Source organism: Betta splendens, chromosome 2 (assembly GCF_900634795.4).
Source record: "Betta splendens chromosome 2, fBetSpl5.4, whole genome shotgun sequence".
In the NCBI taxonomy this organism is placed as follows: Eukaryota; Metazoa; Chordata; class Actinopteri; order Anabantiformes; family Osphronemidae; genus Betta; species Betta splendens.
In genome coordinates this window covers 18,651,555-18,674,994 of record NC_040882.2, presented here as the reverse complement: position 1 = coordinate 18,674,994, position 23,440 = coordinate 18,651,555, and the positions used below count along the sequence as shown (strand labels likewise).

Here is a 23,440-nt window from a genome sequence, read left to right as displayed (position 1 = left end):
GGGCAACGGGAGAAAGCTCCTCCGAAAGAGCAGAGAAAGAGTGGATGGATGAATGAATCCGAAAGAAGATGACAGGAGGAGATGGCGATGAAAAAGGCAGCGTGCTGGCCAGATCCCGAACTCGCCCAGAGAGAAAACAAGACGTGAATGCGGGAAAATGTTGACGGAGCGGAGCAAAAAGCGAGGGATAACGGGTGAAAGAGTGCAGTCAGGTGAAAGTGATACGGCGGGTGAAACGGGCATGCAGGGTGGTCTCGCTCGCCCCCCTCGGCCCCTTTACCTCGCTCCTCGGGAGGCTGACACTTCCCTTCATCCGACTGACCGGTCGCAGAGGGGGGGTGAATGGAGGAGTGGAGAGGGGCGAAAGAGCGAGACGAGCGGCGCGAGAATGAGCAGCAGACGGGCCTGTGCAGAGGTCCAGTCCCTCACCTGGCTCCCAGAGACTCCAGCACCCCCACAACCCTTACCAGGACACTCATGTACAGCAGGACAATGCATGGCTGCACTTGACTCATTTGAGTAGCTATAAACTGATCAATGAGGTTTAGATTTTAGAACAGCTTGAATATTTTTATGACTGGCTCCGTGTCCTCTCCTTCACCTCTCTGCTTGTTTCGTTCTCTTCCTTCCCTCCAGAGTGCCACTTCTGTGTCACGCAGGCGGGCGTCTGTGTTCGCTACACACACACACATAATGAATGCGGTGTGAGGTTAATGGGATAAGTAACAGTGCCAGCCAGGGCTGGGAACACGCCGTCAGACGTTAAACCACCCTTATCTGGCCACACACACACCGGCACATGTACTCGCAGCTCCACAAGCGTATATATCAACTGCCTGCGCTGTGACACACCTGTGTCGGCCCCAGCTGCGTCCGCACACACACTCGCGCCCAGCAGGTTGCGAAAGTAATGGACCGAGGTCCCGCTGTGCCGGGCCGCGGGTTCATATCTGCGAATTTATGAGTTTATTTGTGTGGGAGAGGTCACTTTGCTCTTGTGATTTACGGTGTGGCGTTCTCGGCCCCTGTCTCAACTTCCTGTCCCGTCTGTGGCCGGCCTTATCAGTGTGACAACAGGTCAGGCCGTGGTCACAGCAACAAAACCACTCGCTGACCCGATTGGACGGGCGGGGAGCGGCAGGTTGCTACTCCCACCAGCGTTCAAGTAGCGGTCAGGAACTGGAGGAGGGGGTGTCAGAGGGTCAAGGTGGTTCAAGCTCACGCTCAGAAACACACAAGCACACATCAATATCTCATTAATGCATAGAATCACACTTGTAAACACACTTGCAGTACATGTGCTTTTACACACACACACACACACACACACACACACACACCGACTGTGCAGTGACCGGGTCAGGTCATTGTTCTATGTTATCACTTGAACTCTTCGTCAGGATCCCCGATATGACCTGCTTCTACACCCCTTCCTGTGTGTGTGTGTGTGTGTGTGTGTGTGTGTATCTGCGGTCATTCCGTGGCCAAACCAGAAAGTTGAGCCCCTTAAACAACTCTCACCTTTGAACTGTTTCCTGTTTTGGCCTCATTGGGCAGATGCAAGGGTTAGAAATGTGCTTAGATGTCAGTCAGTGTCATGTTGTACAACATTTATGTAATTTGCCTCTATCTGCATATTAGATTATTGCCGTGGAGATTGGCGCGATAAACTCCCCTGCAGTTTTCACACTTGTGTGTAGTTTTTAAATGACTTGCCCAAACCCTAACTGAAGCTTTAGCAAAGCGAAGTCTGAAGAGTGGGCGAACCCAAAATGAACTCCTGGCCTAGAATTAACCTCGGCAAACTGTTTGCACCCAAATTGACTTTTAAAAAGTGACTGAGGCCAAATTGACCTTTTTAAAAAGTGCTCAAATCTAAATTGAGCTCCCAGCACCGCTAAAAGCCGCTGTTTCTTTGGCCCTGTTTGTTTTGGAGTATTCTGTCTTTATTTGCTTTATCAGCGCACAGAGCAACTCCCAGCAGGCCCCTCTGACTTCAGCCTGCACTCGTTTATCGTCTCCCCGTTCCTCTCTCGCTCCTTCTTCCTCCTCTGTAACATCTAGTTACCCTCTGCCTGACCTCCTTCACTCCCTGCTTTCTCTTTCCCCTGCACTCCTGTAATATTCCCCCTAATCATTCTTTTTGAGTTTTCTCTCTTGCCTCTCATTCACCTCCTCTTATTCTTTCTCTCTCCCACTCCGTGTCTTTCTGTCTGGGTCTCTCACTCGCCCTCATTCTATCTGTGTAGTGTCTAATTGACAGCGGAGACCCCTGGTTGAACCAGCAGCGCTCTTCTCTTGTTTTTGTTTCACTTATTTTCCACACTCGTTCCATTTTAGTCCTCTCGCTTCCTTGGAGGGGTCACGCAACTTCGCTTTGTCACTGCTGACAAAGAGAGGGAGGATAATCTTACCGATTAACACAAACCTGCTTGTTTTAATACTGTACCTTCTGTACGTGTGAAAAGGCAAAGACTCCTGTCCCCTCTTTGAACACTCTGCCTCTGGCCTTTGTGACCTTCGCCAAGGTGCGTCGCTGCCCATAGGCGGAACAAGTGCTTATCAAACAGGGCACTGGCTTAACGGAAAGCTGTCAGGTGGGAATAAGTGTAACTGTGTGAAAAATAATGAAAAGCATCTTCTATGCAAATAGAGGAACTGTTTAAGACATTCATAGAGCAAAATAACCTTTTTCTCCTTGACTTGCTGAGCCTAAACTTAACATATTTTATGTGGTTTCTTACTATAGACAGTAATTTAGATGTTGCTTTGTTTAAAGTTTATATTAGCCGGTTGCAGCTGATAAAAAAGATCACGTACCAAAACCATGACTTTGTGTTTACGTCGCCGTATTTTATTGCCCTGCACATGACGAGCAGGAGCAGTCACTGTGAGGCAGCCACCACTTGAGTATCACAGTGGAGTCTGTGCTGTATTGTGGTTCCTGGCAGTGGTGAACTGCGGTTGTGAGAAAGAGGCTGCAGGCAGAAGTACAGAGATGTAAGCTTTTGGTTTTAATTATGCTTTTTTGGCCCCGTAGGAAGAATCAAAAATAAGTTCCCTGTTGCGACGCAATAAACAAGCTCACTTCATTCCATCCATAGTTTGCGATTGTGTGACGCTGAAGGGGGTCAAATGTTTGTTTGCTGCGGTTTTAACAAATGAGGATGGTGACATCAATACTGGCTGTCGGAGTTTAAGCAATATTAAAGTCAGTCAGACATTGAGAGGGCCAGTAGTCGGACAGTATTGCACAATAACATGACCTTTGACCTGTTGCCTTCAGGGGTCAAGAGCTGACCTTTAGGGTTAAGTGTAAAATCCTTTTTCCCACCGGGGTCTCCCTGAGCTCGTGTTGGCAGAAAAATATGACCACCCTGGTTTGGAAGTAGTTTAAGCACTGACTAAAATGAAAAGAGGCGTTTCCTCAAATGTAGATTTTTCTCTGGCACCTTTATCGTAGAAAAAGACAATGATCAGATTAATAAAAGTTTTTCTAGTCATTAAAAACAATTCTGCTTGTTTTTTTGACGAAGACTGAAGCAACACGAAAGCTATAGATTGTGGCAGGTAGAGGAATGACAGATGTGCATAAGATGCACTTGTTCTGCTTTTAGTACATTCTTGCTGGAAGGTTATGAGGACGCTGATGGACACGCGTCAAAACGCTCCACCTTTATGTTGCTCCACCACCTCTGTCTCTATTTAGCTGTTCTTTCTCTGTTCCTATGAAACTCCTGAACCCAAGGCAGACCTCACGAATGTAATTGAGCTGACCGGCATCCGTGTGGTGTCTAATGACCTGTGAACTCCAGTTGAAGTGAAGGACAAAGAGCAACGTCTGGTGAAAGACAGGTGTCAACCAACCTTTTTTTCCCACAGTCACAGTCAGAAGCAGGTAGCTGAAACAAGCTTTTTGGTCTTCAGATGGTTTTCAGCCCCACATAGTTGTCTTTGGAAGTGCAGTAGATAAAAGGATGGATGATTGATGGATGGAGAAGGAAACACTCGCTAAATGGGCAGGTGCCAAGTGATGCTGATAGAAGTGCAATCCACTTTCTCTGGCTCTAGTGACCTTTGGCCTTTGCTGTCAAAGGTAGAGAGGAGACGGGCGCCCAAGTCTGCGAGAGAAGTGCATGCTTTCAGAAAGCGACTGCTAATGGGGTGCACAGGAGCGAGAGCATTGGGAAGACATGTTTTCAACTTGTCTGAAGAGACTTTTTTTTGTAGTAGGAATATGAACCATGAGCTGTTTGTGTAAACATGATGGTTTCTGGGTGATCCTGACATTTGGCTGCTGCAATAGGAAACCGACGATTCCCTGATGATCACAAACAAATAAATCCTGCCCACAGCTGGAATAACCATTAACAAGTGTGCTAAACACTGAGGGAGGAGGAGGAGGAGGATGTAAGGACAAAGAGGGATGGAAAAAAGAGAGGATAAGGGTTAGTTTGCTCAATTCAAGGACCCCAGGGGGAGCAAGGCACAGGAGAGAGAATAAATGAAATGAGGAAAAGAAAACGTAGAAAAGAACATTAGGATGAACAGGAAGAGAAAGGTGAGGAGATTGAAAGAGTAACAAAGGGAGTGAAATCAGAAGGGATGCCGGCAAACAAGACAGGGAGCAAAAGTGGGAACGGAATGACGCAGTAAAAGATGAACAAGTGTAGAAGGCAAGTGAAGGAAAGGGTGAAGTGATGGATTCAATGAGAAGAAAGGAGACGGGGGAACAGGGAGATCTGGCAAAATGGAAACTAAGCGCGAGGGAGAAATGGAGCTGAGGAACCCCATTAGCGGAGGTGAAACGAGCGAAAACAAACAAGAAATGTGAGGGGGACACTTTGTTTTTCTGCTGGTCCCCTCAAAAGAATAAGAGGAAGCAATAAGTGTGTGTGTGTGTGTGTGTGTGTGTGTGTGTGTGTGGGGAGACAGGAGCGATAGCGCAGGGGAGGTCATGGCGAGGTGAGAGCGGGGGAGCGAGACGGAGAGAGAAGTTCAGCGAGAGGTGAAGAGAGAGACCTGCCGCTGTGTGTGTGTGTGTGTGTGTGTGTGTGTGTGTGTGTGTGTGTGTGTGTGTGTGTGTGTGTGTGTGTGTGTGTGTGTGTGTGAAGGTGAATCCGGGGTCAGGTGCGTGCGTGTCAGGACCTGCTCGCTTGCCTGTGCCTCGCTTTTTTGGACATCCACTCGTTTTTTTGTTTTTTTCCCCCTTTATCTTCTCCATTTTCATCAGTCTTATCTGCCCGTCCTCCTCCTCCTCCTCCTCTCTCTCCCCGCTGTCCTCCCTTCTTGTTGCACTTCTCCTACTGTTTGTACCCTCACCTCCTTCCTCCCTCCATCTGAACTTATCTACTGACCTCAAGTTCACTGAGCTCCATCCTCTCCTCCTCCCCCTGCGCTCGTCTCATCTTCCTTTTCTTTTTCTCCATTTCTTTCCCATGTCCTTTTTTCCCCTTCTCATCTTTTTTCCAATCTCGCCTCGGTTCTCGTTATCTTATCTTCTTCCTCTGATGCACCTCCTTCTTGGAACGGACCCTTCTCTTTTCCATCATTTGTCTGTTTCCTGATCTCCCCTCATCCCTCCTCATTCACAATTTAAAAATTCTCTCTCTTCTTTCATTGCACCTGCTCCACTGTTCATCCCTCTTTGTTCTTTTTGTCTCTTACAATTCATTCTTTTTTCCTCTCTCTGTTGCTCTTCATTCATTTCCTCGTCTGTCTTTTAATTTCCTCAAATTGATTTGTGTTTTCCTTCGATGAGGATGAAATATTGTCTGTCTCCTCACCTGTCCTCAGAATCTGCTCATTTTCTTTCCTTTGTGTCTTCTCTTCTGTCTCCTTTTTTTCCCACTTGTAGCGATTATCTGGTTTTCCTTTACCTCAGAAAAAAAAACTAGATGCAGAGATTGATTCCAGAGAGCAGACGGCAACCTGATCTCCGATAACGCAAAGCTTGTGCACGAATGTGTAAACACGGCCTTTCGTTGTTCATTCCTTTAAACAGACGGCTGCAGTATCTGTCTATCTGACATTCCTCCCCAATGCTCAGAGAGGTGCATGGCGCACCGCCGTGTGTGTCTGCTGACATATTAGTCCCCATCCCCTCGCAGCCAGCTGCTGTTTGCGTCCGCGTACCTGTTTATGCATGCGTGGACGTGCGCTCGTGCTTGTTTACGTGGCGGGATTAGCAGGTGAAGCCGCGGCCGCGCCAGGGTGAACTCGGGGACAAAGGGGAGAGATGAATAGACGAGTGAAGGGAGCGGAGGGAGAGGGCGACGGGGCGGTGGAAGTGGGACAGGAGGGGGGGGGGCGTTTGAAGGAAGTCCTGTTCAACTTTTTATCTTAGTCTCTCTCCAAACGCAGGTTTAAAGGAAACATCAGCTTCACAAATACTTTAGTGGACATAGAAAATATTTGGGACGCTTCCTGTTTTGGAGGTGCGTTCTCCTGACTGCTGGCTGTAACGACACCATGACCTCTCATTACATTGCGTTAAACATTTTTTTAATGTGACCAAAGTGTCATAAAAATGGGGGAGGGGCAATTAGACATAATTAGGACACTTCAAAGCTGTTGTAATGGTCACGTCTAATGTCTGAGGGATAAACCACCGGTTCCCTGAGCATCGTACAGGCTTTAGTAGAGTGACTGATTCTGAATAGAAGTTACCCATGACTTTGTTGTCCTGTCTCTGCTTCCTGTTTGGTGGTTGCACCTCCATCGCCACCCTCACTTCTCCTCCATCCCTGATCTATATCTATCTCTATCTGCCCTGCCTCCACCCTCCCTCTTTGCTCTGTTATCCATTTCTCTCCATCTGTGTCTCTTTCCATCTTTACTCTCTTATTTTTTCTCTCTCTCTCTCTTTCTCTCTCTCTCTCTCTCTCTCCCACATGTGGTTTCGCTCTCCATCCCTCTGTACTCGGTCCCTCCTCCCTCCCTCTTCTCTCTCCTCTCTCATCCCTCTCTCACATATGGTTTCTCTCTCTGGATCTGTGTGTGTTTGGTGTTACCAAGAGTTCACTGGGGCTCCCTGCTCGTGTGGATGTGTGTTATGGAGCGAGCGGGAGACACAGTGCACAGCGTATGTCTGCCGGCTTAATGCTTTGCTCGCCCCGGCTCGTGCGCGTGTTGAGTAGAGTTCAGCAGGGCAGCAGCAGGTTATGCAACACTTTGAAATGTTGGCCGTTGGAAGGAAACTTTACCATCCTTCCCTTCGTCTTTTCTTTTCTCCTGTTTGGCCTCTTCCCCCTGTTTTATCTCCGTAACTGTTTATTTACCTCTGTGCGTGTGCATTCGCTCAAAACGTTCCAGAAATTGAGCAACACATTAGATTATCTAGTTAATTATAAACATCAGGATTTTGTTGCACCAATTAATTTTGATTTATCGATTTTGAAGAAATCAAAAAAATTTTGCATTAAAAAAATTTATTGATTCATATTTATTTGCTCTGGAGCTTGTACAATGTCATATTTTCCTGCTTTTTAAATGGATTCCAAATCCTACTTAAGATGCTCACTTGTGTGCTGGTGTGAGAGCCAGCATCTGCTCGATAATGTCAGTGTTTCACTGCTCCATAATTTAAGCTCTGCTGAATCTACGTTTTAGCTTTTAAAGCCTGGTTTCTTTCTTGTCCTTGATCTAGTTGCTGGACCTGTTTACCCAGTGGGACTGGTCGACCTACCTGGCTGACTACGGCAAGCCCACCTGCAAATACCTGAGGGTGAACCCACACAATGCACTGGCCCTGTTGGAGAAGTTAGTAGACCTTTTATCCACCAGTCCTAACTTCATATCTTATGTTCCTCTTTCAAATAGAATGTTTTTGGCTTTTGAGATCTAATAGGTTATGTATAATATATTTGTTGCTAAAAAATAAATTTATGCTGTTTTATAAAAGTTTTCTTTCTAGTTTGAGGAAATGTTTCTGTTCAGTATAGAACTAAAGCCAAGTCATGTCATAAGTCAGAAGATTTCTTCAGCAGCCTAAATTAATAGTTATCAATATTTCATTTACCTGGATGTTTGAAAGAAGTGTCTCTTGCTGAGGGAATCAGCTCAGTTTCAATAAAGAAGCTTGCTTCAATTCAAATTCCAACTGCCTGTAGTTGGTGTGTGAGCTGTGGGCTGTGGTGTGACGCACTCAGTGGACTGAGGGCCCAAAAAGCCCTTTGAAGCATCTTCTCTAGTTAAATCACTGGGTCATCTTAGATTATTAAACATGTATTCATATGAAATATGTCAAGATAAGATGGTGAAGTCAAGTAGCTATTGCAAAATAAGATGTACCAGAGGAATAATGGAATAATGTTACGTGACATATACACTTAGTTTCTAGTCTGATCTCAATTGAATATTCTGCTTTCCTTGACCTCCCTGATACGTCTTCATCCTTCTTTACCTCCGCGTCTGCTGTGTTTTGACAGGTTACTTAAACCGTGAGTATTGTTTCTGCTCTGTGTGTTGAGGTGGAGCCTGGCATGAATAAACACTGTTTACCTCAGATAACTCCCTAAACCTGTGGGTGTGTGAAATATCACAGTATGAGGCTAAACGCACGCAAATCAGGCTACGGTGATGTTTATCATGGTTGCTGGTAAGAGCAAGAGACGTTATCAGCATTTCCCTCATCATGTAACTGAACCAACAGATTATCAGTGTGGAGGCTGAACCAAGTAAATACGATCCTGTAAAGGTTCTCACACAGATGCACAGTAGCAACACGTGAATGCAAACTGTCAACACACACACACACACACATTACTCCCATGTTTTGTTCAGCACAGTACGGTTGGCTTACCTCTATGGGGCTCATTATTTCCTCTAGAGCTCAGGTGCAGCTCTGTGCCCAGGAGGAAGCACCCTGCTGGGGCTTGTCTGCCCCGCTGGGCCCCCTGAACTTCCTGAAGGTTTAGCATTCAGTGTTCTGCAACAAAACGCACAAGCTGAGACTCACTTCCACATGTGACACACCCACACATGCACGTTCTATAACCCTAAAGCCGATGTCCTTCTTTTTTAACAGGTGACTGTAGCAGAGTGTCTGCACTGAGCATAATCTGACTAAACTGCCTTTACCCACTTGTGTCTTCTTGTGTTCTACGTCAATACATAAGCTCTACTAAGTACTAAATAGAACTTCTCTAACTATACACTGTCTGTACTTTGCATTCCTGTCTCCAGAATGAAGGAGATGGGCAGGAGGAGCACCGTCTTCCAGTTCAGGAAGACCGACAGAGACCGACAGAAACTCATAGACACCATTATCAAACAGCTACGCAACCTCATCACACAGCACCACACCTAGAGCGAGCCGCCCTGTTGGCCAGCAGCCCGGAAAGCCGCCCCCCAGTCGCCGAGCTCAGCCATCCAGCCTGGTCAAAGGACGACTCGGCTCACTTGTCCGACCTTGCAGCCTGTTGCTAATCCACTCACCTTAACTTAGGGGACTGAGCTTTCATCTGCGCCCTGTGGGAGCCATGACCGCTTCACTACATCTGTGAGAAACTCCGACCTCACCTGAGCATCACCCTGTTTGGATGGCTAAAGCCTGTTTAGTTCTCTCTTTATGAAGACTAAAAGAAAAACATCATTGTAAATAACTGCTTCAGAAAAGAAAGAAACTTGTCTGTCTAGGAAGTGACTGTTCTGTGCCAAGGTGGTTCTTCACATGTAGAAACGCATCAAGTAATGACACAGTCCTTTACTAAAGTTCAATGGCCGCAGTTAAACCTTTTAAATTAATTTCATTTACACAACCTTCAGTGTTTCACTGGTTTCATTACCATCAATTTGGTTATAATAGCTATATTTTTACCACCTATCAAACTTGAATCCACCTTAATCTTAAAGCAGTTGTTTTAATAACTTTGCGTCGCTTAGTACCATCAGCATAGGAATAAAAATTGAGGAAACGTGTTCAGTCCCAGTATAAATAAATCTTAATTTCCAGTGTTCGTCCTTGTTGAGCATAAATCTTATAACTTGTTGCCTTAAACACATCGTTGCTCTGCTTGTTGCCATAGTAGCTGGATGCTGTAGACACGGGTTAATTGGCTGTAGATTACAGTTGGTTCCTGTGGGACTGTTTCACATTTTCACTGGTGAATTCTCTCAAAGCAGTGAGACTTTGTTGTCTGTGCCGCGCTGTTCATATTTCTCCTCTATAAATGTACAGTAGGTGATTTAGCCTCCTGCTCTGGCACAAACAACCGTTCTGTCTTCCACATCGCTCTCCCTCACTTTGGAACCATAGCGGACTATATTGAATGTACACGAACGTCGTATTGGGCGTGGCTCTGCAACGCGACGTACTTCAGATCACGTGTTGGAGGTGAAAGTGGTGGGACTGAACAAAATGTTGTTTCACTACAGATTCTCGCTTTAGATCGAGGCTGTTGTCATGGCAACCGTCTTCCCCTTTTTTTCGTATATAACCTGTGAACACTTGAATGTCTGCTCAGATTTGGCAACTTTTTTCTTGGATCATGATGCCTGAAAGCACACTCAGTATTTAGGATTTGAAAGGAGGTTGTCCAAGCATGGCACAGTCATTGTACATGGGTCTTAAAGGTGCCCCAAACTGGCAACTATTGTATTGTGTTGCATGGTTAATTAAATAGAGACTTGTTTCTGTAGAGAACATAGTACTAACGCCAAGCACAAACACTTTGTCTTCCATAAGCATAGGTTGTAATGTAAGCTGTGTGTACCATTCGAGCTTGTACACGCAAACCTTTTAGATGAATGACAGCACATACTTATTATTTTGAACTAATATGGGTCTTTTCACTCTTGTTGCTTTTGTCTTTAACATGGGTGCAATAATGGTGTTGGAAACTGCAGCTCTTGTGTGTGTGAGTGTTAACTACTGTAGCGCTTTATAAAGGGATTCAAACCTACAACATTTGTGTCTAAAGGGAATTTCTTTTTTTCTGTGTTGGTGTAAGGGAACGAGGCTGCTGCTGTTTTCCCAATGTGCCTTTGCTGTCCTTTTGTTTAGTTTTTCCTGCCTATAAAGCGGCGACACTAGTCTTTGGACTCGGGACACAGTTTACTGAACAGTCAGAGCTGGACTCGGAAGGTTTGCCGTCGTTGTTCTTCAGACCGTTTGCATCTACCCTGCCCGCTCTGACAGCAGTAAGTGTTCCCGTCTTCCACCCTGACCGTCTGATGTGCTCCTGCTCCAGGTTTTGTCGCTTCTTTGTTTTGTATTTTGTACGCAGTAAATCTATATTGAGGCAGAAGCACTGTACACGCTGTTGTATTACCACTAATAAATGAAACTAAATACTAATGAAAGTGCAACAAATGAAAACAGAAATGTAGAATAAATGGAACAATTGTTTAAACATTTTGTCTTGACTTGTTATTTTAAAAGTTGTTAATGATTTCCAGGTTGTATAGTATTTTAACATGTTTCTAAAGAAGTTAAAAATAACATAAGTACAATAACACAAATAGTGTTTCTTTTGCCTTACCTGGACAGTTTGCCATTGTAGAGAAGGAATACTGACCTCTCCCACCAATGTTGGCTCGATCCACCAGAAGAATGACTTTAGCAACTTACAATCTGCATCCAAGCAGCAGACTTATCCTGTGACAGGGCTGCTGGAGGAACACAGAAAATCTGGTGTTACATGTTATATGTCATCAAAAAAGGGCCGTATGTGATGGAAAAAAAAGCTGATAGTTTGAAATCAGAAACAAAAGCAAAATCCGACTTGAGTTGGTGGCAGCACATATTAGTCTATCAACTGTCCTAGTGGGATTTGAACCCAGGGCTCAGGAACAGTCACATAGTTTTTACTCACTCTGTGGCATGATCAGTATCTCAAATCAATAAAAAGGCATACGTATTAGTTAAAGATGAGTCTTAGTATAGGATGTGATTAAAAAAGGGTCATAGTCTAGTGTGTGATCTCCATAATTTTTTTTTTTTTTTTGAGAAATGGTTTCAGTAAATCCAACAGCAAATGTCATCATTACAGACTATTAAACCAGTAATAAATCTCCTGTTTTCCAAACACTTGTCACATCTCTCTCGCTTATTCTGACAGACTCTCATCTCAGTGACCTTTGACCTCTAAGGCCGCAGGGACGTCTGTCTGAGGGACGTTATTAATGGCGTGTGTGTGTGTGTGTGTGTGTGTGTGTGTGTGTGTGTGTGTGTGTGTGTGTGTGTGTGTGTGTGTGTGTGTGTGTGTGTGTGTGTGTGTGTGTGGCTGCAGGTGGGAGGTGTGTGAGCCTGCTCACTGGAGGGTAGCGGGGCAGATCCCAACCAACACAAACTCTCTGCGTGCACTGGGTTCCCTCTGTAGAGAAGCAGTGGAGCGCTGCAAGCTTAGCGATGCCCCACAAAACAACGTCCTCCCGCCCTCTTTCCGCTTCGCACGCCGCCCCTCGAAGCGTTTGAGCTCTTCCGCTTTTTAGAAACATCCATGCAGTGATTAATCTGGGTTTCTACTAATGCTCCGTCCCTGTGTCTGCTCATTCCTTTCATCTGAAACCTGCAGGTTCCTCATTCTGTGGTGAGTCACTGACGCTGACTCTGCAGATTTTACCTCCTTCGTTATGCAGATTTTTTGTTAGTGATGGCAACTTACTGTTGTTTTGCTTTTCTGTTTCACCCTCAGTTTACCCAGTCATGTTTAAAGATGCTACTGATAAATGTGGACAGTTAAAGCCCGTCACTCTTGCTATTATCTTACGTACTTATACTATAATAACTTGTACAGCATTGTGTTGTTTCAAGAGGCAGCTGACAGATACTTTCTTATTTCGTAGCTTATTTTGTCTTTGTCTTTTTTCATGTCTGCTCTGTTCACTAGAAGCTGTTATTGTAACGTGTGATAAACTGTGAGAAGTATTATCTCTGGCAGGTGAAGAAAAGAAGCACAGCAGCTCACTTGTGTGTGTAAGTGTGTGTTATCGGGTCCAGTCGCGGCCGTCTTGCTTCCTGCCACACACACACACACACACACACACACACACACACACACACACACACACACACACACACACACACACACACACACACACACACACACACACACACACATGCACTGAGTGTTATCTCATCATTACTCCTCTGACAGCCCTGTGGCTTGCATTCATGTGATCTGGCAAGTGAGAGAAGACGCAGATCTTGTTCTGACACAAACACACGAGCATCCAGACTCTAATAAAACAAACTTTATGTGTCTGTGGCTGTTTTTTACGCTTTTAAGATGAGCCAAACGCAACAGAAGCCTGTACGAAGCCGACACATTAAGATTAGATTTACTGAACATGAGCAAAAGGAACCTTTTCCCTGCAAAAGTGTCCAAACAAACCATAAATTTGATCATTATCTCCATCACAGAGGTGACTGTAGTGCATCTGATTTGTCTAAGGATTAAAACAGTTATTGAAAAGGGATATTTGCTGTAAAATGTAAACTCAAGGGAATCAAGGGAATGAAAGTAAAAACGTACAAGGAATATTTCACAACCTGGCAACCCAAATGTTTTTAGGTATTTATTAACCCATTTTGAAACTTTTTTCTACTACTTATTTTACGTTGCTGTTCATTCAGTTACTTTTTGATCTTACTGTGACCTACAGAGGTCAAAGGTCATCTAAGGTCGCCAACATGTCACAACAGGTCACCTCTGCGTGCCGGACCACACATGAACACACACCGCTACTTTATAATGGAATCTCTGGTCCACTATCACACAACCACACAAGGCATCTCTCCATCTTCACGCATGTCTTTATCAAATCACTCTGTGTTCGCATGAGGCTCAACTACCGACGAGGAAGAGATGAGAAGCTAAAATCAGGACAGACAGGAAGCTGTTGTACAGTTCACATGAATAACTTCCCCTCAGATCTTCTGAACAGGAAGCGGCAGCAGGTGAAAGAAGACTTACTGTACTTCCTTCCTTCCTTTATCCTTTTTAACATCTATATTTGCATGTCCACTTTAAAGATTTATCTGATGCCACGCTGCATCCTTTAAAGCATTTTTGAAGATTACCTACATCACATCATAAGAATTGGATGCAATTTGAGCCTGAAGGGTCCTTTTTACCGTGGCTCCACAGGTTTTCAACTTTCCAGCGCACGTTAAGCATTTTTGTGACGCTAGCTAGCTTCTTTAGCTCAGTTACGGCTAAATCGGCCTCTCGGTAGCAACCGACACCCAAAACAACAGAACAAGTGTTTTCTAAATATATCATTCGCAATTTAAAAAAAACTTGCAAAACAGTTTGTAACTGAGCAAATCTCCGACTTTCCCTCCTACAGTAGTTTGTGGGTAGTTTGCTTATCAGCAAAGTTAAATAATGCGTTCATCAGATACCAGCAAGTTTCTTTCTCCATTGTTTGATAAAGGTCTAAACAGTGAGAGGATGTTTTTTGTTGAGTAGGTTTTAAAAATGCTCAAGGAAAAATATAAAACTAAGTTTTTCTAACAAGTAAAATATCAGCTTCACTCCTGCTTGTGCAGCCACTTCCACGTCTGACAGCGCTGCTGTAGATACACACAGAGGCCTAATGAAGACGGATGAGACAGCGCTCACACTTCTCCTCACCTCCCAGTTACTGATGAGCCTCAGAGGTCAAAGGTTAAAGAAACACACTGTGTGCGGAGCTTTCACTTTCTCTCCTTCATCATTGAACTTTTCAGGCAAAAAAAAAACCCTGTTCTGTTTCCAGTTTGCATTTCAGTCTCTACATAATCTTCCACCTTTGCTCACGCATAAGAAGGCAAAAGGAAAGTTTTCTTTCCAACAGATTTATTTCAACACGTTATAAAAAAACAGTGTGTCTCAGACATCTTCATCTCTTCTTTCTTTTTCTGTTTCTCCATGTCGTTCAGTTTTTAACCTCAGTGAATTTCACTAATATTTCCCCAAAATAGCTGCGGCCTGACCAGAAAATTCTCCTTCTGATGGAAAGACGACTACTGTGTGTGTGTGTGTGTGTGTGTGTGTGTGTGTGTGTGTGTGTGTGTGTGTGTGTGTGTGTGTGTGTGTGTGTGTGTGTGTGTGTGTGTGAAGTCTTGCCAGATTCTTTTTTTGTCTTTTCTTCTTGACCACATATGAAGAAGTTTAGTTATACTGGAGCCCATTATTAAAGCTCAGCGGAGACCTGATAGCTTTGTGTTTCAGGGGTTGTTACTACTCGTGTGTGTGTGTGTGTGTGTGTGTGTGTGTGTGTTTGCTGTGTTTCTTCCCGCTATGGTGAATACAAAAACATTAAAACATTAAAGTGTCGAGCGGCATTACTGTAATTGCCAGTTTAGATCTGATTTGATACAGGCTCCTCTGGGGAGAATGTGCATGTTGCGCGTGTGTGAGCGGGAGAGAGAGGGAGCAGATGGGCGAGCGAGAGCAAGAGAGAGCTACCAGCTGGAAAACTGTCAAGCTGATTGTTACGATTTCTGGGAAATGAGCAGCATCAATGATTCCGGATTAACTGCGTTTATTAGTAATCGGCCCGTCTTAGTTATTACATATGATACTGTAAATGAAGCTCAGTGCTTGTTGTGTCATCAGCTATAATTAGGCACACGTGTGGTGGCTGACAAACACGAGATGAATAGGAATGGCTGTAAGCTGGGGCGAGCTCATCAGTTAGTGGCCACCAGAAGGGAAATGACTAACCTCTGCCCGCAGTGTCTGAACTCTTGACCCAGAAAAATCCAAACCAACAGTCTGTATTGTCCATAATATCAGAGTTAAATGTCACCAGGAAAACCTGTAGAGTCAGAATCAGGGGTTTATGAACTACTTTTCATTAATCAATGTAACACATCGTTCCATCAAAGATGATGGTACACTTTATTGTTGTTGCTTTTACAAAAGTGTAATAGGTTTTATTTAGGAGAGTGGGTCTATGTGGGATCTCAGCCTGGTTTTCTCCCAGTCAGCTTGTTCTGAACACAAATGTCAGCCCCAGATGTCTTGCTTGGCCTGTTAAGAGAAACACACTGTAATCAAGGGAACAATAACAAAAAGGAAAGAATAAGAAAAGAGGTCCACATCAATCTTCTCCAGTTTTGGTTCGTCTGCTGTTTAGTTTTGCTAGAAAGGTCCGAAGAAAGAGAAACACGGTGTTTCGTGTTAAATTTGTTTGGGTCTCCTTCGTTACTGTCACTCTAATTACACAAACAGGAAGCCGGCCTCGTAAAGTGTGCTTTTAAAAAGTAATCGAGTAACGAGCCTGAACTTTTCACCCCAGTCGATGATGAAACCCAGCAAGAGTGTGACACATAAACATGAAACGTTACAGAATTCACACACACACACACACACACACACACACACACACACACACACACACACACACACACACACACACACACTGTGACCTAATGAACCACGCTCTCTAGCTGACGGCGGTGTGTCATCATGGGAAACTGGAGCTACATGTGTTACGTATAAACCTATGATTAACTACACTGTGTCACAGATTGGGTAATGTACACGTGTAACTCATGGTGTTTGTGGGAATTGGTTTGTTGGCACGCACGCACGCACACACACGCACACGCACGCGCACACGCGCACACGCACGCACACACACACACACACACACACACACACACACACACACACACACACACACACACACACACACACACACACACACACACACACACACACAGTGTGTGCGTCCTGCAGACTGCGAGTCTGCCCAGCACGGCGCGGACTAATGGTTTTGGGATGTGTGTGTTGCTCTGCTGGCGTTGTGTGACTGTCAGCAGGAGATCAGACACGTCAGTGTGAATGAGCCGTCTGCTTGTGCCCAGTAAAATGCCAGTGTGAGGTCAGACGCCCTGTCGGACGCTAATCTGCTCCATCCATCAGTGAAGAGGGGGCGAGGGACGCGCAGCGAAGAGCAGTGAAGGGTTTTTAGGCCCGTTTCATAGAAATGTTTCTCAAACCTGGACTTTATGACATTACTGTTTCACAATCAACAAACAGTTGCAGGTCTTTAAGTCTGTCTTCTGGTATTTCGGTGAGTCATAGCCTTGCGGTGGCGCTAGAGGACAAACCAGCAATGTTTCAACATGCATGAATGTTAAAAATGCCATCCAATATACAAAGCAATAATCATAATAATAATAATAATAATAATAATAATGGTAACTGCTTTCCGATTTATCCCCACAGCGAATGAATCGCGTGGTTGATTTGGCAAGTTTTTAAGCTGGATGCCCTTCTTGACGTAACCTGGACGACAACAACAACAACGACAACAATAATAATTGTTATTATCTTATTTAAACCTTTCAGACCTTTTAGAGTTTCCAACTCTAAACCCTAGATGATGTCATCTAAAAGCTGTTTACTTCAGATCATGGAACCAAGGACACACTGAAATTCCTCGGAAATTGTGATTTTCCCAGCACATTTTTTAGAGAAAAGGGGTCCAAATTAGTTAGAGCAAACAACAAGGGCGATGGAAATAACCGAACGCATGAGAAAGAAACAGAAAATGCCGATTTCAAAAGAAGCAAAGATGTTGAGGGGAAAATGATTAACTGACAATTAGAAGGGAAAAGAGTCAAAACAAGCGGGACCATCCGTCATCAGCCGTCTCCGTCAGACAGCTCATATTTACGACTCTGACGTTCCTGCTGGTTGTCGAGTGTCTGCTTGTTGCTCCATCTCATCGCTCATCGTGTGATCTGCCATCAGAACACACTCCCATCATTACTTTGTTCCCCGGTTCCTCCGCCGCGGGGTGTTGCATCGGCCTCGTCCCCAGGGTTCGCTGCTGCAGGATTAGGCCTCGTCTGTCTCCGGCTCAGGCAGAGATACGGCTCCTAATGTGAACCAGCCTCCGTCCTCACCAGTAGTGCAGCGCTTCCCCACGGAGCGCTTCACAGCCAAGAGTCAAAGACTGGGTGAAATGACTCAGAAAGCACAACAAAAAGATCCAATAAATAACAATTAGCTGATTTACTGTCTTATATATCTGCATCAAGTCAGAGTGTTTTTATCACAGCGCGCTTGTTTTATCGTCTGAAATCTGAAAGCATTTTAGCAGAAGATTCCAACAAGCTGAGACGATGCGGCTTCGCTCTATTCACCTAAATTGAGGTCGTATTTTTGTGCCTCAAGCGCAAAACCTCCACTCGGGCTTTATGGTCTCATCTGGAAACGGCTTAGCTGACATCTATCATCACATGAATTCTCGATGAAAATGGTCTTGTTGTTATTTATCTGGGACCGAACTGGTTCATGGGTTGGAAGATAATAAACAAGTGCCGAGGCTTCGTCCAGAAAACAGAGAGCGGAGCTAAGATTCAGGATTTCTACCTGCTTGAATTGTTCCGTCTGATCCACAGCTGGCAGCGGGTTGGATCAGGGATTCTGGTGAATTGTTGTCAGTGGTTCTTGTGCAGATCCATCTTGCAGTTTGTTTCTATTTTTCTGTCTTTGAAACAAGGAACAAGCGAAGATGCAGAAGCGTAACATCAAAGCCAGGAACGAACTAAAACCCATTTTTGAGAACTAGTCAACGTTCTTTGCTTATTTTTGAGGTTGTTCTTTGCCCCTTTGTTGAGTCTGTGATCGTTCCGTTTTCGGCTGCTCTTTGTAGTAGCAGTGATTTGTGCTGCTTTGTAGTTGTGTTTCTTGCTCTCTGTTGTCATGTTGTGTTATTTCTCAGCCCGTTTGGTGCCTCCTTCTGATGTTTTGTGGCTCTTTGTAGTTGTTTGGGCTCTGCTGGCGTTGCTCGTGTATTAACTTTAGGTCTAGTAATAGTTTTCTACCCTTTATTTTCCTCCTGCAGTAACAGGTCATGGAAAACAACCTGAAGTGAGCTGCATGTGTCTCGACCCTGCAGACATGTGGACAGTCACGGCTGGAAATGAAGCCCCAATTAAGCTGTCGCACACCAGCCTTGAGGAGCAGCATAAAAAAAACCCACATCCTCGTTTTACCCAGAAGTCTCCCCACAAGCCCCGATCCAGAAAATTTGGCAAGGAGGGGGGAAAGCCACTTTGTACTTAATTAGTTCAAGGAGTCTGCATGAAATCCAGGGCTGTTTAACTGCACTTAGTCACTGACCTCGTGTGGGCACCAGACCCAGAACCTTCAGAACATTCCTCCAACTGCATCCAGTCCTCACACCAGTAAAACGCACAAGCGTCCGGCAAAGAAAACCCTTTTAAGTGTGTTTTCAAGAATGCAACGACGAAATGTTATAACTGTGAGGAATTCATTTTAACGCCAACAGGTGACTCTGAAACTTATCAACCGTTCCCGAGATCGGCCATGTTGCTCTTCTGAACTCGGCTTTTAAGCGGATGCCACTCAACCGCCAGCAGGCGCCCGACTCTACGACTCAGCTCGCGTGCAGTGGTGCGAATCGACGCTCGTAAAGAGGTTTGCGTGTCTAATCCGGTCCGATTCCCCCTCAACACTTTTTCCATTGCTGCTCTGTCAGAGTTGAAGGTGAGGTTGAAAAGCTATCCAACACATTCTGGCACGGCGGCGGCTGTAAACCAAGCTCGCCTCAATGCGTCCTAACACGTAAACGGCTTGTTCTCCATCAACAGATGACGGCGTCCCTGTGGCACTGACTGATCGCACTGGCTGCGACTTCCCGTAATTCCCTCCCACTGATGTTGGTCTGGAACGGCCGCAGCAGAAAGTGGTGCAAACATCTAGTGCAGTGCACGGAGGCGTCGTTTCTTAACCCCGTGAGGTCATGAACTGGCGTTTTGGCCTCAGCGCCTGTGAGCCGCGTGCGTCTGAGAGTCCAGGAGCTACTGGTGACATCGTGGTTTGAGGTCACATGACAGCGAGCGAGCTAAAATGGGGCTCCTGGGTGAGCAGCTAATGGACAGCGGCCTGTTTGTCCAGCACCCACTCACCATGTATCTGTTCTGTATTGTGTTGTACAGTGTTGCACCCATCATGGTGCGATAAAGGATGCTAATGCTAATGCTAAAGCTAACTTGGACAGTATTGATTTTATTCATAAACATGATCAAGTCGTTGCTTCGCCTTGCATCACTCTATGACCTATATTCTCTGTTACATCGTGTGTGTGTGTGTGTGTGTGTGTGTGTGTGTGTGTGTGTGTGTGTGTGTGTGTGTGTGTGTGTGTGCGTGTGTTCACTTCCTGCGTCCCCCTAAGTCTCTAAAGCCTAAGCTAAACACCTCGGCTGTGAAGGGTCGTTCCAGGGTCAGAGGAAATTGAAAATATGTTCTCTAGACAAACTCACACGCGTGGCGCTGCACACACTCCCTCCTCGCGAGCGCTGACAGACTATTTTTATTTCTCTCGCTGACTGTCACGCGTCCACATGTTCCCCACTTGGGCTCACGGAGGCAAGCGAGTGCGTGTGTTTAGGTAAAGCATTAAAAGCTTAAAGGGACATTGCTGTGGAATGTAAAGATAAGGCGTCTTTGTTTATGCAAAGAAACACACATGCGCGCTCACGGCGGAGCCACGCTGAAGTGGTAATTATCTAACTCACACACATAACGGCGTTACGCGGCTAAGCACCGTTTCCATTCCTGACCTGGAATGGAAAAGGTGGAGGTGTAACACATTACACAACAAGAGTTCGTGACCCCATAACGGAGTGGATGAGGTCACCTGAGACTCCAGCAGAGAATTTAGAGAAGGACCTGCTGTGTGTGTGTGTGTGTGTGTGTGTGTGTGTGTGTCAACCCTCCAGTGAACTCCTACAGAGAAATAGAAAACAGGAAGATCACAGCGGACGACTGCCAGTCAGCCTGAATCAGAGGTTCTTTATTGACACCATCAGCTCATCTGCTTTATCTTTGCTGAGATTCACAACGTGACGATGATGCCCCTGATTTACTGACGCAGCAAAACAAATCATCTGCCGCTGGATGATTGAGCTGCTTTCAACAGAAACTGTGTCATATCACTAATTTATCAGCAACCTCACTGACATACAAACGATTACGTTACATATAATATAGCGTGTAAAAAAACATTTCAAATAAAAAAAATGCTGCTTGGTGCTTACAGTAATTGAGGCTGATTTCAGTCCAGCAGCCAGTTCAAGAGGTCAGTGACTGGCTGAGGGCCAAGACGAGACTAAACGGATGAGACATGAACTGACAGTAAATCTATTTAGGTCGCCTATTATGCTGTGGTGTTGGCTACCGGACAACAAAGATGTCATCATACAAGAACTGTAAACTGACCTTGCAACAGATGTTTGTCTGTTGTCAATTCTCCCTGAAACGTTGTTTTCGGGACTGATATGACTGACGGCTGTGTCTTTGACGCTATCCATGGTGCTGACACCCCCAGCGTTGATGCCAAGTTTTAGGGCACTTTGCATTTTAAGTGCAAGGGGTGAAATGAGTCGAAATTATTATATGAAACTAACATCAGCTGTAAATGAATAACGTTAAACACGTTATAGCACCACGATAAACTCTGATAGCTCAGATAGTCTGTGAACACAATGACTGCTGTATGTGCTAAACAGTAATACTGGCGTTTATTGATACATATTAAATGAAAAAAAAGTATTTGCTTTATTGTATGAGTAACTTGTACGATTTTAGTGATTTTTATATCGACATAATATGATAGAAGTTTTAGATTTTTTAATATCTAGTCCATATTTGATTACAGGTGTTTGATGAGATGCCAACTGCTCCAAGCTCACAGGTGGGAAGATTAAATGATGCCATTAAAAGTGCTTGAACAGCTGCGGTATGACAGAGTGAGGCGTCACCAAATTCACCCGAAGACAAGAACTGCATGAAATAAACTCCTGTGACTGAATGTACAGGTGTGAGTGAGTTCCCCTGTTCCACCATGAACACAATGATCCCCCCAAAACCTTCACAGATATTTGGACGACATAGATGAAAAAGTGATCAATGGCTTCGCACTGTGACAAAAAATGAAAATCGACAAAGAAAAAAACATGAAAGGTCTCAAACTTAGAAATCAAAGCACGAAATGAGAATTTTTCGTCCCTCAGACTCCTGTCATCACTTGATCCCCTTTCTCCTCTTTCTGGCCAAAGGCCATGTCGTTCCCGTCCACTAGGCGGCAGCATTGTGATGCTGTCCAGGATGGAGTGTAAGATACTGAAAAGAAGAATGAGACGGAAGCTGATGTATTTGAAATAGGTGAAACAGCCAACGTTGGCATGAAGCATTTCCTTAGTTGAATAAATATAGGAAAGAATAAAAGAAGTGCAGAAAATATATAAAAAAGAAAGGAAACTGGCAGAATTCTACCCTAACATTTCAGATAACTGCTTTTCATGGATGTGGCACTGCAGCGTTGCTGAGAATCATCAATGTTACGTCACCGTCCAAAAGCAGGAGCGCTTGTTGGGGAGGAGAGGCCGAAAATCAACCTCAGACACTTTACTCACTGGTGACAGAGGTTGGTTTGTTCACGAGAAATGACACGAGGAAGAGTGATGGGAAATAAGTATCAGAGGGGGTTGACGGGATGATGTAAACCCACTTAAAAGAAATATGTGCTCAAATTAGCCTGTATCATAAAAAGCCAATAATAAAAGGCCCTGATTCTGTTGAACAAATAATGAAAAACCTGTGGAGACAGTAAAGGGTTGCAGAAAATCAATGAATAAAGAGAGAGACTGACAGAATGAAAGAAAGAAAAAGACAAGTAGAAAACCCCAGAAAGTGAAGGGGAGGCCGCCCTCAAACGTTTCGCCTGAATAAAGAGAGAAAGAATGAAAAAAAAGGATGTTGGAAAAAATCTGAAAAAATAAGTGGAAAGTGAAGAAAGAGAGAAACAGCAGGGCTCTCCTGTCTCCTGCTGAAAACGTTTGGGTGAGACCTTTACACTGCGCCGCTTGTAATTAGAGTAAAAGGGGAACGAATAAAGTGCTAATCTGCTGATGAAATGACCAATAAAAACCTGGTAATCAAGTTCACACCAAAGGTCCAGACGCGTTCAGACCGATGAAGTCATGTGGCCCAGAGACATTTGGGAAATGAACGCTGCAAATATAGTCCGCGTTCGTGTCCCGGGGCGTCAGCGATAAGATTTATTAAAGGGAACATGACGGTGTATAGGACGGAACCGCTGAGACAAGCTGGACGTGTGGCGCGCCTTTACGCGCCGCGGTTCGTGCGTAAAGGCGCACGGTGAAGCGAAGCCGGCTGAAATACTTTCTGCAATTGCTGCAGTTAAAGCTGGTATTGACTTGGACTGGGATGTCTGTAATGGCCGGTTACATCAGTCCCGGTGTGTGCCCGGTGCCGGTTTAATATGCAGGTGATTAGTTCAAACATGTGCACGTCGCGCACGGAGACACAAGTCATAAAAGTAACTACGAGGCACCTCTCTCTCTCTCTCTCTCTCTCTCTCTCTCGCTCTCTCTCTGGCGGGTTGCCAGTTTCAGCACGCTCCAAGACTCCTCTCCTCTTGCCGCTCACTTTACACCACCCCT

General features: G+C 44.9%; 1 protein-coding gene across 2 annotated transcripts in view; it reads left to right on the top strand.

Moving 5' to 3' along the window:
* The window catches only part of exoc6b (exocyst complex component 6B), a 58,114-nt gene extending 46,760 nt beyond the window's left edge, over window positions 1–11,354 (top strand). For both annotated transcript variants that reach the window (XM_029167604.2, XM_029167592.2), the window contains 2 exons: window positions 7,649–7,761; window positions 9,187–11,354. In XM_029167604.2, coding sequence (XP_029023437.1) covers window positions 7,649–7,761; window positions 9,187–9,310 — 237 coding nt within the window. In that variant the 3' untranslated portion in view covers window positions 9,311–11,354. The remainder of the gene's footprint in view (window positions 1–7,648; window positions 7,762–9,186) is intronic.
* Window positions 11,355–23,440: the final 12,086 nt, after the last annotated feature.